At 39.0% G+C, this 15,526-nt stretch overlaps 1 protein-coding gene across 3 annotated transcripts; it reads right to left on the reverse strand.

Moving 5' to 3' along the window:
• Positions 1 to 476: 476 nt before the first annotated feature.
• On the reverse strand, positions 477 to 13,045 carry LOC131237961 (probable pinoresinol-lariciresinol reductase 3). 3 transcript variants are annotated; one of them, XM_058236082.1, is made up of 6 exons: positions 12,797 to 13,045; positions 12,523 to 12,657; positions 10,493 to 10,730; positions 9,743 to 9,946; positions 5,931 to 6,029; positions 477 to 672 (listed from the first exon to the last, which is right to left on the reverse strand). In XM_058236082.1, the coding sequence occupies exons 1-6, from the start codon at positions 12,980 to 12,982 to the stop codon at positions 650 to 652; spliced, it is 885 nt and encodes a 294-aa protein (XP_058092065.1). In that variant the 5' UTR covers positions 12,983 to 13,045; the 3' UTR covers positions 477 to 649. The 3 variants fall into 3 exon arrangements, with proteins under 3 accessions (XP_058092065.1, XP_058092064.1, XP_058092063.1); XM_058236081.1 differs by lacking the exon at positions 477 to 672 and adding an exon at positions 4,586 to 5,641; XM_058236080.1 differs by lacking the exon at positions 477 to 672 and having other exon boundaries at positions 5,695 to 6,029; positions 12,797 to 13,041.
• Between the last annotated feature and the right edge of the window lie 2,481 nt (positions 13,046 to 15,526).

The following is a 15,526-nucleotide window of genomic DNA, read 5'->3' on the forward strand; positions in this document are numbered from 1 at the left end:
GAACTACCGTCACGGAGTCCATGTCCATAGAAAAAAATGAGACTGTTGAAGCAACATCACGAGGTTCATGTCCACAGAAAAACGAAAGCATTGAAACCCCATCTCTTTGCTTAGAGAGTGGAAAATCATGATGTGTTGTCTGACTTAAAAATAAAAATAAAATAAAACAAATAAAAAGGACAACGTTTGCCTTCTATATCTGAGGAAAATAGGCCATCATCGATCCGGACAATTGATCTGATGGCCCCGTTAATGGATTGGGATTTCCAAAGATCCCCTAAATTGGAAAATCTTGGCCCTTCAATCAATGGCATATAAGCAAGGGTGCACATTCAATGGAAGAAAAGGCCAGACTCAGAAGATTCCAATAAGGGATGCTTTTGGGGAAACCTCTATCCATTGTGAAGTCCACAGCATCAATGGTTTAGATCACCGAAAGATGGGCCCCACATGAATGGAATTGTGCGCATCAACAAACTATTCATTCGCTTCGTTTAGTACCGTAAAATTCTTGGAATTTTGAGTGGAAGTGGGTCAATCATTCCACATGTAGGTGGACGATTCCTATCAGGACCACATTTCGTGATTCATACGTCAACTAACCTCCTGATGGATGGGAGCCCTACCAAAAATGCCAAGTAAGCTCGCTTCACACATGGGAACCACCAACATCTGTGTGAGATTGGAACCGTTCATTGGGTAGTGCCTTCTGGTTGATGCCGTGTGGAAAAATATCAGGTAGATACGACCATGAAATGGAACAAATGAACGTAAAGTAAATTAGCGGTGAAGAAAAATACACTTTTCTTGGAAAGGAACAGGAGGTGAATTCAACTATCTCATTCTGACATTCTATCAAGCACTTAATCCGTGACCCAGACCCGTTCTATCTTTAAGCTTTGGCCATGGATCAGACGCAATCAAAATAACTGGTTGGTAATCCTAACACTGATTGGATGACTTCTGTGATTCCAATGGGAGGGTTGGATGAAAATCTAACCAGCGGTCAGCGCTCAGAGTAGAAGTCTTACGATGGACGACTAGGATCGTCTGATCAGCGTGATTTCCAGCACATGGCCCATCGATGGTAAATCCAACAGATGAACAGGGGCGCGGATTAGCTGAGACTGGCTATTGAAGTGACGTCAGCAAGTTCCGTGGGCCTCACCATGATGTATGTTTCGTATCCACACCTTCCATTCATTTGGAGTGATCATTTTAGGGCAATAGCCAAAGAACGAGTTAAATCTAAAGCTCCAGTGGATCCCAGCACAGAAAACAGTGGGACAGTGACGCGCACCATTAAAAACTTCTGAAGGCCACAAAAGTTTTAGATCAAGCCTGATATTTTTGTTTTCCCTTATTTCATGTCTTTTTTAACTTTTGAACAGGTTGGATTTCAAATAAACATTATGATGAGCCTTAGGATAGTTTCAACGGTGGGAATCACTCTCCCCACTGCATTTTTTGGTGGGTCCACTGCAGATTTTTATTTTGCCTCATTCTTTGGTTCATACCCGAAAATGATATCTAAAAATGTATGGACGGTTTGGATATAACACATACATCATAGTGGAGCCCACAGAACTTGGTGACGTCACTTCAGTAGCCGACTCCCTACTCAACCTGTCAGTATCTAATCCGCGTCCGATGAACAGTAGGCTACGTGTAGGTGTACCAAGAGCCTGAGATTGAGTCATTGATAATTAAAATATGAGCACTCGACATCCTATCCAAACATTCGATGCATGGCATGCGCTACAGTGGTACCAGTACCACGTAAGCTATGGTGGTACCTGGAAAACGTAGGGGCCACGTGATGTAATCATGACATCGGATCTGTTCATAAGGTGCTTCAACTCATGTTACCTCAGGTGGGCCACGGCACAGGGGCCCGTCTTGATTTTCGTGGAGTGGAATCTGAGCAGTCTAGATGAGGTGGACGAAGGATAATGACATCCTTGTGCTATGGCCCACCAGAGTTTTGGATCGAGATGATTTTTATGCTTTGAAGGTAACCTGAGGGGACGTGTCTGATGGACAGGTTGGCTGTCATATATACACATGTGGGCCAGCAAAAACAAACAAAGAAACAAAGAAAAAGATTAGGATGAGGATCTCTAAGACAATTTATACAAGAAATCAAACCCGCCAAGCAATTATTAACCTTTCTAATCAGAAAGTATAGGGAAGAGCTCAAATATTGAAAAATCACCCATTCCTTTCCTTCCAAATAGATCATAGACCATAGACCATAACCAGGCTAGCTAAGATAATCTCTGCACCGCCCATTCTGAATCCCCGTGTTCCAAGAACAAAACAGCTCTTCCACTGAGCCTGGTATCATTCATGACATACTAAAAAACTTTGAGAAACCTAGCCCAAACCTTGTGAGCAAACGAACAGTCGATAAACAAGTGATCCATCAACTTAAAAGTCTCTCATGCACATAATGCATACATTTGAAATGATCATTGCTCTTTTTTGAAGATCAACAATCACTACTACGTACTCTTTTCCTCCCTACCAGCTCAGGTCACCATTTCAGGGGAATTCCATACTTGTATACAAAAGAGGTCTTCCCAATCCCACCCTCCTCTTGATGATTTGTAAGCATCTTGTAAAAAGATCAAATAGAAAATCTTCCTGAAGCATCTCATCCGGTCTTTCTCTTCTTCTGTACAAGGGGCTAATACTATTTAAGAACATAACAAAGTTATTGATCTCCACGTCACAAAGATTCCTATATGGCACGGGTGCAAACATGCTAAGCACCATCATTACTCGAGAAGCACCTTGAAACTGGGTGGTCAATGTCAACTGCTATTCTGGCTAGACTTGGAAAAACATCCTGATGAGTTGATTCTCCCACCGACACATCCTTCCAAAACCAAAATTTCTCTCTATTGCTTAAGGAGGAGCCGAGTCCCTTACACGAACTTTGCTTTCATGTTCAACACGCCTTTCCATAAGCCAGATGTTCTAGATAAAGATGAGCTCCTAGTCAACCATCCCCCATCCTCGCAAGACTTCCTCTATTTCAAAACACTACCGTTAATTTGCCCAACAAAGCCGCATTCGCCGGACTCAATATCTAGTATTGGCTTCCCCCTCCTTGCAAGACTCGCAACTTTCTATTACCTTGAACTTTAGATTTGCCTATGGTTGGATATTACTCAGATCAGGAGCTCTACTAACCACCCGATCAACAACTGTGTACCAGGAAAGTAAAAATAACAGAGGAAATGGTCCAAACTAGGATGTCATACATTTTCAGCATATGCCCCATCCATCTTAGGTCCAACAGATGAGTGTTCTTATGGATATCGTATTTGTATGGCACGTGTGTATTGAGATCTTGCACATGTATGCCAGTCGTGCAAAAAACCACTACTTAGATGGCATGGTCTGGAAATGTTCGGATTATGGCAGCCAAAGTTATAAGCCATTTAATCGACTATAGCATCAACAAAACATTGTGTAAGTGGCTGTTTGGATACAAGGATAAACCATTATTCATATTGTGTTTGGTTAAGTGTGCAGGAAGGTAACTTTAAACCAAAAAATGCACCCCGTATTTAAAATATTAAATGGATTTTTTTATTATTAGTCAAGTGTATATATAAATACATTATATATTATTAGATAATCAGGTTTGGATACGGACAAGGGTATACCCTCACCCAACCCAATTATCCAATAATAGGGTCCTTACTCAAGCCCCAGTGGTAGACTCACAAGACTTTCAACACGAGGTCATGGTTCGAGTACCCATTGTGGTGAAAAAACACTGGTGTGAGTGAGTGGGTTTAAAACCAACAAAAGAAAAAACGAAAAAAAGAAAGAGGATAATCGGGTTTGGGTACGGACAAGGGTAGGCCCACACCCAGCCCAATTATCCATCGGGCTCAAAGTAATACCTGCACCCAGCCCAATTAGTAACCGGGCTTAAAGTAATACACCCACATCTGGTCCGTGTTGGGCTGGCCTTGGATACCTGTAGGGCATTACCAGCCCATTGCTGCTGCTAATTACAATCACCTTATCAGTGTGATTTTCAGCACATGGCTGATCCATGCTAGGCCGTGGAGGAACAGTCAATATCTTGTAGATGGATTCAAAGTTGTCCAGTCAGTTCCCTAATTCTAAAATCTTGATTTTGATTAGACGGGCCATATAATGGCCTTAGCTGTGGACTGCTCTGGATCAGAAAATTACTCCTATCCCATGATACTAGTCATCTGACAATAGCACCCGGGTAGAGAAAAAATGGTAGCGTTGGGCACTACTCTCCGTGCTTAGATGTTCACCACATGGCACCATCCTACCCATTCATGTAAAGTAGCTATAAGTTTATATAAAGATCCCTCATTTGTAACCAACTTTAAATACTATAAAATGTTGCAAGCATCCTTGAGTTCTTAAGGCCTACGGGTTCTCTTGCCTTCGAATCCCCCCCTGCGGTCTCTTTTCTTCCAAGTAATTGGGCTACGCTTGGGCAGTTAGTTGACTCAAAGTGTAGAAATCTCTACGGGCCTGTTTGGATAACGACTTACAACAGTAATGAATTATAAAAGTGCAACGATTACAAATTGCAATACCCATCTTTTGGTCACAAGGTAATTTGATACATAATTCTCGTGTTTGGATAAGCATGGTAAAAGTAGAATGATGATACTTTTACATTACCCATCTCCTATCATATATGGATTTGACCACCGAATTACATGCCAAGTTGAGTTTAAACAAACATTGAAAAATTGTAATGATGACGCTTTTACATTACAACGAAGCCTTCATTTGTAGTCAACCTCAGCAAACTCAGATGTTGTAAGCATTATTGAGTTCTCAATGCAATGCAAGTTCTCCCTATTTGCTCTCTCCTCTTCTAAGTAGCTTGGCAACACTTGGGTAGTTGGCTAACTCATCAACAAAGGGCTTACCAGGCACGTGCCGCACAGTTCACGCTTGGAGAAGCACTTAGGTCATTACAGTACGGTACAAAGTCTTGGCTTGAGTATGTCATTAGGAGCTGTGTTGTTGCTCTTTTTCTTAGTTGACAAATGCTAAGGTTATTTGCACAATGAGAGTGGATGGGGTGAATTACAGCAAATATGCCAACATGACTCACTGATGCAACCTGGGCAATTAATTAGGTAGGTCCGACAGTAACCATTCCCTAGCCCACAGATCAGGCCAATTCAACCATTTGGGGTTATATGATCATGAGAAAAGCTTATGGCTACAAAAGAAAATCAACAATAGACACTACCTTGCATTTCCTGACACTGTAGCAAGCTTCACAGGTGAGTGAGACTTAGGGATCCCTCCCACCATATAACTCTGGGGGAAAATGCCAAGCAGGCTCAGCCAAGCTTGTCACAGTCCTTCCTAACCACATATTGATCCAGACTGTTCATCTAGAAGGTCCTGCTGTAGATGGGCCACACGTCAAAAAGCTCACTAATCATATATCACCACTGTCTATAGAAAAGCAAGTTATGGATAACTGTCCACAAAAGAAGTTTCTAAATCATCACCATATGGACAGTGAAGAACCTTTGATCAGATTTTTTATATGTGGGCCACATATGATGTGGACCTTGTTGAACAGTCTAAAAGACATGAAAAATGTGAAAGACTAAATTTATTTTTTATTTTTTTATTTTAAAAAAAAAAAGCATTAATATTTGTAATTTTTTTTTTCCAAAAAAACATAAACTAATATTGTCAATTGAGCTTGCCACTACATAATCATGATATATGTCAGTGACGATATCTGCTCACCTTACTAAAATGCCATCTTCAACTAACTTAAAGACTGTCTGATAGAGGAAGAAATTTCCCATTTTCAGTATCTTTTTTTTATAGATGAGTGTCTAAGTACTCACTTATAGTGGTGTATTTCACATGTGGATAGAGTTCCGTACCATTGATGCCGGAGGGTTCGATGTCAAAGTATGTATGGTCTCCCTTTATGAAAGCAGAATATATAAAGATCATCTCAGAGTTGCTCGGGAATGGAGTCTCTGCAATGCAAACACTAATTAGTATATAATGCAAAGATCATGGGACTGAAAAGGGACCATGAGCTGAAAACAAGAACTTAAACAAGCTAATGGATAATAAGAAGATTAGGAGAGGCCTTCTCACAGAAGAAGAAGAAGAAACATATGAGATGAACATGATTCATGTTTTAATTAGGAAATCCTCAAGAACTCTGATTCCCAAAAAGGCCTTGACTAATTTAAAATCTCAAAAAATCTTTCAGAAAGTGAAATGGCCAGTCTATTATTTTTCTTAGTCAAGGTGGCCATTGTGAGTCCTAGATGGTGTGTGTATGACATCCAACCCATCCATCAGATGCACCCCATGATGATGATTATTTGCCCCAAAAATCAGGCCAATCCAATCAATAGATGGACAACCATAGGAAACAATATAGACCAGCCAAAAGCCTCCAAATTCACATCTGCCCCTGATGATTGGATCGGTTTTGGATTGTCTGATCATCTTGGTGGGATGCAACGTAGACCCCACAATGCTCAACTCCACTTTTTAGAAGAAAAAAAGATGAAGGCATTTTGGTACCAAAACCCTAAAAGACCATTTTGAGATTTCAAACTAGCCAAGGCCTTTTCTGGAAAGATCAGAGTTCTTAGGGCGGGTTTGGATACATGGAATCATGCAGAATGGAAATTGTTTTCCATTGACAAGATGGTGGGGTTGTTTCGATATATGGATTCCACAATTGACTATTACTCTCACCCGTAGTCAAAATTCTCTAGCACAATAAATAAGGTGACTATTGTCTAATGAAATTGATTCCACTTTCTATCCAAACAGGCGCCCCATTTTTGAAATCCTCTTTTCCACAATGGCCATGGAAATTATCATTAGGTGATCAAAACTTTATCGACGGAAGCCAAAAGGAACATCAAGGACTTGTCAAGGCAAAGATCCCAAAAATATATTGATATACCATAGGAAAAAAGAAAAAGAAAAAAAAAAAACATTGTATATAGATTGACTGCCTTGTGTGTCTCTATCTGCAGATCTGTGTGGCTAATTTACAGACATCTACAACTCTTAGATGTCTATAGTTTTTTTCAACCCATCGAATAAAAAAAGAAGAAAAAAGAAGCATCTAACGCCATGTGATGACAATGCAATCATAGTTGCTTATCTGGATCTGAACCTGTTTGTTTCAGATCCGAGCCAAATTCTCCAAGAAACCACAGGCAGATTAAGGGCATGTTTGGTTTTTCAATTACAACAGTAAATGGCTGTAACTGGGTAATGATTATTTACTCTTAGGGCCTGTTTGATTTTCCATGATCCTGGTAAAGAAGTAATTATTACTTTTTCACTTGTTTGAAAATGAGTTTGTAATTCCACCTAGAAAACCGGTCCAAAAATGTTGACTTAAATCCATGGGCCCCACCATAATGTATATAATATATCCACGTCGTCCATCCGTTTTATTAGAATATTTTAGCGCATGATCCGAAAAAATTAGGAAGATCTAATGCTCAATTGGCCCACATGAAAGGAAACAATGGACTTAATTTGTCCACCGTTGAAAGTTGATTCTTTTACTAGGCCCACATTGAGGTTTATTCACCATCTAACCCGTTCATAGGGTCACATAGACATGGATAAGGGGAAAATATAAATATAAGCCTGATCTAAAACTTCTGAGGGCCTCAACAAGTTTTTAATGGTAAGCATTCGATTCTCACAATTTTGTGTGGTGTGGTCCACTTGAGCTTTGGATTTGCCTACTTTTTGGGCTCATGCCTTAAATTCATTTGGCGTAATGAATGGGCGGTGTGGATAAGCCATACACATTATGGTGGGTCCCATATTTATTTTACAAATTCCTCAATTTAAGTGTTTAAAAAGTAACCGGTCAAGTCAGCATTGGGAAAGATGCAGGTAATTACCTTGGTAAATAATGATTACTCATTTACAAGGTAATTACATTTGAACCAGAAAATAAAACAGGCCCTTATAGTTGTGTGATGAAATCACTTACATTTCACTGCAATGATGATTTTACTACATTGTTTGTTTCACCCAAAAATCACTGTAAAATTGGTGGTTTTATAGTGTGAAAATATAATGATTATAATTTACTTTACCTACTTACTTTACAAGTGTGTTTGACTCTTGATTTACAAGCCATATTTCCGGTTTAAACAAACACCTAGAAATGATAATGATAGTTCATTTACTTTGTATTTCGCAGGAAATTGGAAAACCAAGCAGCCCTAAAAATAAAAATGAAACTGGATAACCAAATTGTAAATACCAAATTCCATTTGCTTGATTTTGAGGCTTGTATTTTGGACTCAATGACACAGAGCGTAGAAAAAGAATATCCAATATGTATTTTTAGTGGGCAACATGCAGCAAGCGAAAGACCCATGTGAGTCAATTTTACTGCCTGTCACTGGTATCATTCTGATTAATATCACATACATGCATCATAGCTTCTCAATCATCACAATTTGCTCCCACCTTTGTCTTGGTATCTCCAAAACCCTTCCGTGGTAGACGTGCTTAACGAGACACTATTTATAAACAGTTCATGTCTCGGTTTAACACCAAAAAGAATAATAATACTAGTAGTAGTAGTAACAATAACAATCAAGCAGATCCTACCAAATGATCTTTACACAGAAAAGCATTCTCCTCTCCTCTCCTCTCCTCTCATCCCTTTTATAACCACGTTGGCTCTTCCTGCAGAAATGACTGAAGGATAGCTTCTTCTTTTCTGTACTTTTTTTTTGGTCATGCTACTTACAAATCTTCCATCAAGACCTCATGTCCGTATGGGAAGGTAAAGGTTGACATCAGATAACTACTTTTTACTTATTACAGTGCATGTTATGTAGAGTGGGAAAGAATACAGATGCGGGTCAGATAACAATTTTGTAACATGGAGGTTATATAGGGGCAATATTTGGACAAACAAAATAAGAATCTCTAAAAAAAAAAAAAAAAAAAAAAAAGACGAAGTAACTTTGTAGCATCCTGCTATTTAACAATTTGATGGATTGTAGCTATCAGAAAGTTTGAATGTTGGTCAGTGTATGGTTATAAAATATATGGATATATATGGGTGATGTACTTCATATATATGCATATCATATCATATGGTGTAAAAGAATTAAGGTGTACTTTATATTTTGTTATATGTGATTGCATATGATTTTTTTTTATGGAATATGATTGCATAAATACCCAAATCCATGATGCCTATCAAATAAAAAAAAAAAAAAACAGTACATGTCAACACACAATATAGCACAAGCTTAGTTAGCTAGCAAGCACTCATTTAGAAAGACAGATTACAGTTCGTATAGAGTTTTGGAGCTAACAGTAGAAGGTCCATGTTCCTAAAAGAAGTCACTGTCCTTTTCCACGTGATTTGAGATTGCCATACTATTGAATGGACTTGTGGACAATTGATATAGCATGAAGATAACATGTGTTTCTTGAACTTGACTCATGAACCAGTGTACTGATTTGCATGTTTGTCTTGGTCAAGTCAATGAAGGACTCACCCATTTATGAGAAGATGGCCAAATTGAATGTTTACTAGGCCAACTTATTAGTTATTATAGTAGCAAAGTTTGAACTTGGTACAGGGTGACCAATCAGTCTAGCCCAAGTTCGAAGTAGATCAGTGAGTTTCTCAACATTTTGCATCACAGATTACTCTAGTTTTGTGTACCTTTAATGCTCTTAAGAAGTTGTTCCTCTGATATGTAAACCTTCTCAAGCTTCTTTGCAATCTTCATCTCCCAAATCTCAACCAGCTCATTCATGGAGCAAACATTGCCAGGAGGCCTCAGATACAACACTTTGTTCAAAGTCCTCGGGTCATCGACAGTACATATTGTAAAGGTAGCAACATCAGATTCCTCCACAAAAACAGCTGTAGAAAGCAACCACCAAACCACAATAGTGGAAAGAATGACTTATCAGAGCTCTGAGTATAAGAAATGAAGCAGCAAAAACAGATAAAGCAGTGCCATGGCTACTCGTGCGAGGTATCCATCCAAATCCTACTCTCCCCAGAGTAGCATGTCTGCACATGATCCTAGCTGTTCATCCATTGGACCACATTTAGTTGTGCCATGGCCCAAGAATCAGGCTGGCGGTATGTCATCAGGTGGGCAGCATGTGTATATTCAATGTGAACAACATGCCAAATTTTCAACTTTTCATTTCTTTCATACAAGTGTGGCACCTGAACTCCAGGCTGGCCTGGTATTTTGGGCCGCAGTTGTGCCCACCAGATGAATTGCCTGGATTTCACACATGCCAGATTGGCACATGCATTGAGACCATTGGTTACACTCAAAGTAGCAATAGCATTTCGCAAACAGAATACTAAAGAATGAACTTGAGAAGTACAGTTATCACCATCCACTTCATCTATGTAAATCAAAGTCCTAGAATCATGAGCAAATCAAGAAACCTTTTGTGTTTCCATCTCCAAAGATCTTGACTCTGTCTCTTGGAGGCGTATTAAGACCTGGTTGCGCAAGTGATGGAAGTAAATATCTTGTGAAGAAGTTGCAGGAGATGTAGGTGTATGGAATGCCTTCCTTTTCTATAACACGTCGGATCTCTGATTTCTTTGCATAGAAGCCATAGTCAAGGTCAGGAATCTGGGCTTTATCAGGATCTGCTCCAAATTCTGATGGAATGAACCTCTACACCCAATTATAGACATTTCATCAGATCAAACAATCTTTTGCAACCGGAATTCTTTTTCATATGTTTCTTTTTCCTGAACTTTCTCTTTAGTTTTGAAGGCAAAATGGTTTCCACAATACATGAAATTATGATATGGGAACCAATCATTGAACAATGGGCAAAAGCTGTCCTAATTTACTGTGATATATAGATCGATTCAATTGAACCACAGACTGATTTTTAAAAAAGCTCACGTACTGATATGTTGCAAAATTACTAGTTATATCATGTGGGTCCTGCTTCTGCCTGGTATTACCATAGCTTATGGTGTCACCGGTACCACTGGAACACACTCCTTGTTAGAAACCCTGCATGCATAGTATTATATTCTATGCATGCTACTGAATAAATCAAAGTACAGAACTCTTATGTTGTGCATAATTTTAATTATTAAACAGAAATGAATAATCAAGAGCATAGAACCATAATTTCTGGTCGCTAAAAATAGCAACCTGGATCCCAAATGATTGCACAATTGGAAAGGAAATCATAGAGGGTTTGGTATTTTGAAACACTAATTCTGACTACACTAGAAGACTTTGGTACCAAGTCACACAACCGTCCTCCAACCAATCAAAATAAAGCTCTAAAAACCAACCGTGAGGGGAGTTAAGGGTGCAGGCTACTCACATGAAAAAAATAAATAAATAAATAAATAAAATTCAAATGCCAGAAATGCCCTCGGCAAGTAAAAGCAAGTGGTTACCACTCCCAGTGCAAAGCGGGTAAAATCTCAGCCATAGGTTGATAAGCACGCAGAGTGGGCCTGTTTGGAACGTGGGATTAGGCAATATGGAATTGTGTTCGGTCCAATGTAAATTTCATCTGGCATTTGGAAATGATGGGAAGAATTGGATTAACCCAGGTATCATATCATCCAGTCCCACCAGGAGATGCGGTGGGATTTCTGGTGGATTTCAAAATCCACTACATCTATAGACCCCAGGTTGATGCATGTATTTTATCCATGCCGTCCATCCATATGCACTCTTTACACATGACAATCGAGTTGCATATGCATACAGGTGAGCGGCATTAGTTGTGAAATCTGGTCCGTTGATTACAATTTCTTGGTTTACCAAATGCATGTTTCACTTAATACAATGTTTTTCCTAAAGGAACAATTTGATCCCAAACATGGGATTGGATGGTCAAGATACCATGGTATTTCTAGACATACAATCATCGTGCGATACTAGTGTTAATTCTACCTAATGCAATTCCATACCATTTGATCCCACATTCCAAACAGGTACCCTCACATAGGTTGGAAGTCCCTTCTAAGTTGTAATATTCCCCTAGCTAGTAGCTACTGCCTTTCTGTATTAGTGGAGGTGCGCGTGGAATGATGAGGGGCTAGACTTCTGTGATAGTTCACCACAATTTTGAAGATAGTGATGACTCATCCTCCTCACATGCAGCACTCGTGTACTACTGCTATCCAGATCATTCGATTTGTGGGACACATTGTGAATGGAAAATATACTGAAAATCATGCTAATCAGAAGCAACAATAACCATCCAGTTGATACGTATCAAATGGATTCGTTGAAATTAAAATGCTAAGTGGCCCAAATTCCAATCGCAAAAATCAGATGGTCACTATCGTTCCATCCGCAAATGGGTCAGCTTTTGGGATGGTCTTTTTGCCGTACAGTTGAAGAGTCATAACCATTCGTTAAATGGTGGTAAACTATTATAGTAGCCCAGTGGCAAAAACAAACAAACAAGAGAAAAGCTGCGACTGACTTTGATGCATCCAGCTTCTTTGATAGCTTGAATGAGGAGCTTCTGATCGAGGACATTTTTGGAAGGAATGGCGCAGATAACGATTTCTACTTGCTTTATCGCTTTAACGAGACTCTCCAGATCTTGCAGCGAACCCTAATTTGAGAAAAAGAAAAAAAAGAAAAAGAAAAGAGAAAATTAGAGAGAGTAGATATTGTTTGAGAAAATTGATTTTCTCTGTTTCTCTGTTAATTTATAGTGTAGAAAAAGGAAGAAGGGACCGAAGAGGAGAGACATGAATGAGTTTCACTCCGGCATTTGCCAAGGAATGGAGGAGTTGAGCTTTTTGGGGTTCAGAGGAAGAGGTTTCTCGGACGAGAGCGAATGTTGGATGGCCAGATGCCAGGCTAGCGTTCACCAAATAATGGCCCAGTTTCCCTGTGGCTCCGATTATCAGGATTCTGCTCTTCTCTTCAGCCATCGCCCACAAATAATCCTAAAGCGCCAAAACCAACTACTGTTTAGGTATCAATGGTCACTACCTAGCAAAAAAACAAAAACCGGTAGTTATTTGATACTCCGGCAAGCGTGTGATGCTTGATACGCAGGCACTTATAAATATATTACGTGGCATACGTTAATTCAAGCTAAGCGAAAGTCCGAGTTTGTAAATCGGATTGGCGGAGTAATCCTAACGTTTGATCTTATCAATCTAATTCCGAAGATGTTAGCCACTGTTAGTGGGACATGCACCATAGACGGTTTGGATTGTCATTCACCCATGTTGCATGTACGGTGGTGTGAACGCCCTTCGGTAAACATGTGGCATGATGAAGCCCTTATTTTCCTGATTTTTTCTATATGTCAGTTTTGGTTTTAATTTAGTTTAAATACAAGGCTGAATCAAATGCAAAAAGTATTTTTGACTTGAAGTAACCGCTGACTAAATAAAATTTGGAATCTATTAGACTTTAGAATTAGTTAAAAACCTTATTGCTGTTTGGGAGCATGGATTTGGAACCCCTGGATTCGGAACACCTGGGACTTGAACCCCCCTCGATTTGCAATCCTGGCAGTGTGTTAGGCACACTTGGAGTGTGAATCAACTTTAATCCAAGAGTATATATCTATAGGGGTTTGAATTTAATTACTAAATTAACTTTAATATCTTTAATTAGTGAGATGCGTAAATTTTGACACAATGGTTGTGATAAGCCTGCTGAAATATATGCTTCGCTTAAAAATGATGAAATTCTAAGTCTTGGATGGGCCGCAAGCACAAGATCATGTCTGAGTGACTAACCAACGATTTTTAATCATTGATTAACATGAACAGTGTTTGGACTGTGCTGATCATCATTAGTGAGCCATGTGCTTAATAGAATAACATTATAGTGACACACATGTTACACCTGCAATTATTGAAATGATTTTAGGTGTAATTCAAGCTCTCATTGTGGATTGCATACCTGAGGGAATTTAAAAACCCCGGATTTGAACCCCCCATTTACTTTATGCTACTAAACAGGCGGGGGATTTGAAACCCGCTCAAATTCCCTCGAATTTATAGTGCCAACTACCCTTATAATTTTAAGAATTTTCACTTGTAAGTAACTTGTGCTGTCATTTGCATGTCTTGGTTTTGGCCCATCCAACCCAATGACTGCCTTGGGGCCTTACATTTGACTGTACAATTGTTTCAGCTGAGGCTCATTTGAAGTCGATGGGTAGGTTAATCTTGTTTAAGGATGGAGTGTCTCCAGGTGGATGGTTTCCACCATTCCACGACGATGGATTACATGGTAAGTCGCTTGCATCTTTACAGAGCACGTGATGGTCTACAAATGAGGCCCATTTTTAAGTAAACCAAGCCATTGGCCTAACGTGTCCCACCGTGCATGAATATGCCTATTAACCTTTTTGATATGTGCCTTATAGCCATTTGGTTAGGTAGATAAATGCAACAATGGGTTATGTTCAGCAAAACATGTTCTCAACATTAGGTATTAAGAGATTTTAATTTAAGGAATTTTTTCTTTTTACAAAGTTGTGGCCGTTATACATGTGAAGTGGAGGTGGATTAGTAATTAGCACGGCTTGTGCTATCATTGGATTACGCATGATGCTTTAGATTTGATTAGACAGCAAGCTGCTATATGACAACAGGACTAGCTACTGACAGGTTGAGTAGTGAGACTACTGCTGAAGTGACATCACTAAGTTGCGTGGGTCCCACTATAATATATGTGTTATATCCACAAGGTCCATCCATTTGGAGAGATCATTTTAAGGCATGAGCCAAAGAATGAGACATATACAAAGTTGTAATAGACCCCACTACAGAAAATTGTAGAAAAAGTAATATCCACTGTTGAAACCTTCCTAAGGTCTACTGTAATGTTTATTTGAGATCTAACCCGTTCATGAGTTAAAAAAGACATTAAAAAAGGGAAATCATTAGAAGTTTTTAATGGTGGGTGTCACTATCTTCACTGTTTTTTGTAATGGGTTCATTGGAGCTTTGAATGTGAGTCATCTTTTGACTCATGCTCTAAAATGTTCTCTCTTAATGGATGGACAGCGTGGATAAAAAACGTATATCATTGTGAAACTCACAAAACTTGGTGACGTCGCTTTAGCAGGGAGTCTCGCTACTCAACAAGCAATAGCTAATCCCCATCCGCTATAGGAGATTAAGGTCAAACTAAACAGCTTTCCACATGCTTTTTGTCCATGAGAGTTCTATCTCTATTGTCCAATCAAATCTTTCACACCGTGGGAAGTATAGTACCCAATCTATCTCCATATACATGCTTGGGATTTGAATTTCAATAAGGATCCAATCTTTGTTAAGAAATCTATGCTTATTTAGATACCCTATTGTGACAGTATTATATCATAAGAGCTTTGATGTTATGGGTTTATTTTATTTTTTTTTCTTTTAATGTTTGTTTAAACATAACTCTCACACATGATTCAATGGTTAAATCTAAATGTAATGAGAGACTAATAAAAAAGTTTATAA

This window comes from Magnolia sinica, chromosome 2 (assembly GCF_029962835.1).
Source record: "Magnolia sinica isolate HGM2019 chromosome 2, MsV1, whole genome shotgun sequence".
Classification (NCBI taxonomy): Eukaryota; Viridiplantae; Streptophyta; class Magnoliopsida; order Magnoliales; family Magnoliaceae; genus Magnolia; species Magnolia sinica.

Bases quoted from the DNA above. Each gene is read 5' to 3' on its own strand.
- LOC131237961 (XM_058236080.1), bottom strand. From the start codon at position 12,982: ATGGCTGAAGAGAAGAGCAGAATCCTGATAATCGGAGCCACAGGGAAA. The intron at 10,731-12,522 runs GTCAGTCGCAGC...AATTGGGTGTAG, and splicing joins AAGAAGCTGGATGCATCAAA to AGGTTCATTCCATCAGAATT. The intron at 6,030-9,742 runs GTACACAAAACT...TTTGCATTGCAG, and splicing joins ACTTCTTAAGAGCATTAAAG to AGACTCCATTCCCGAGCAAC.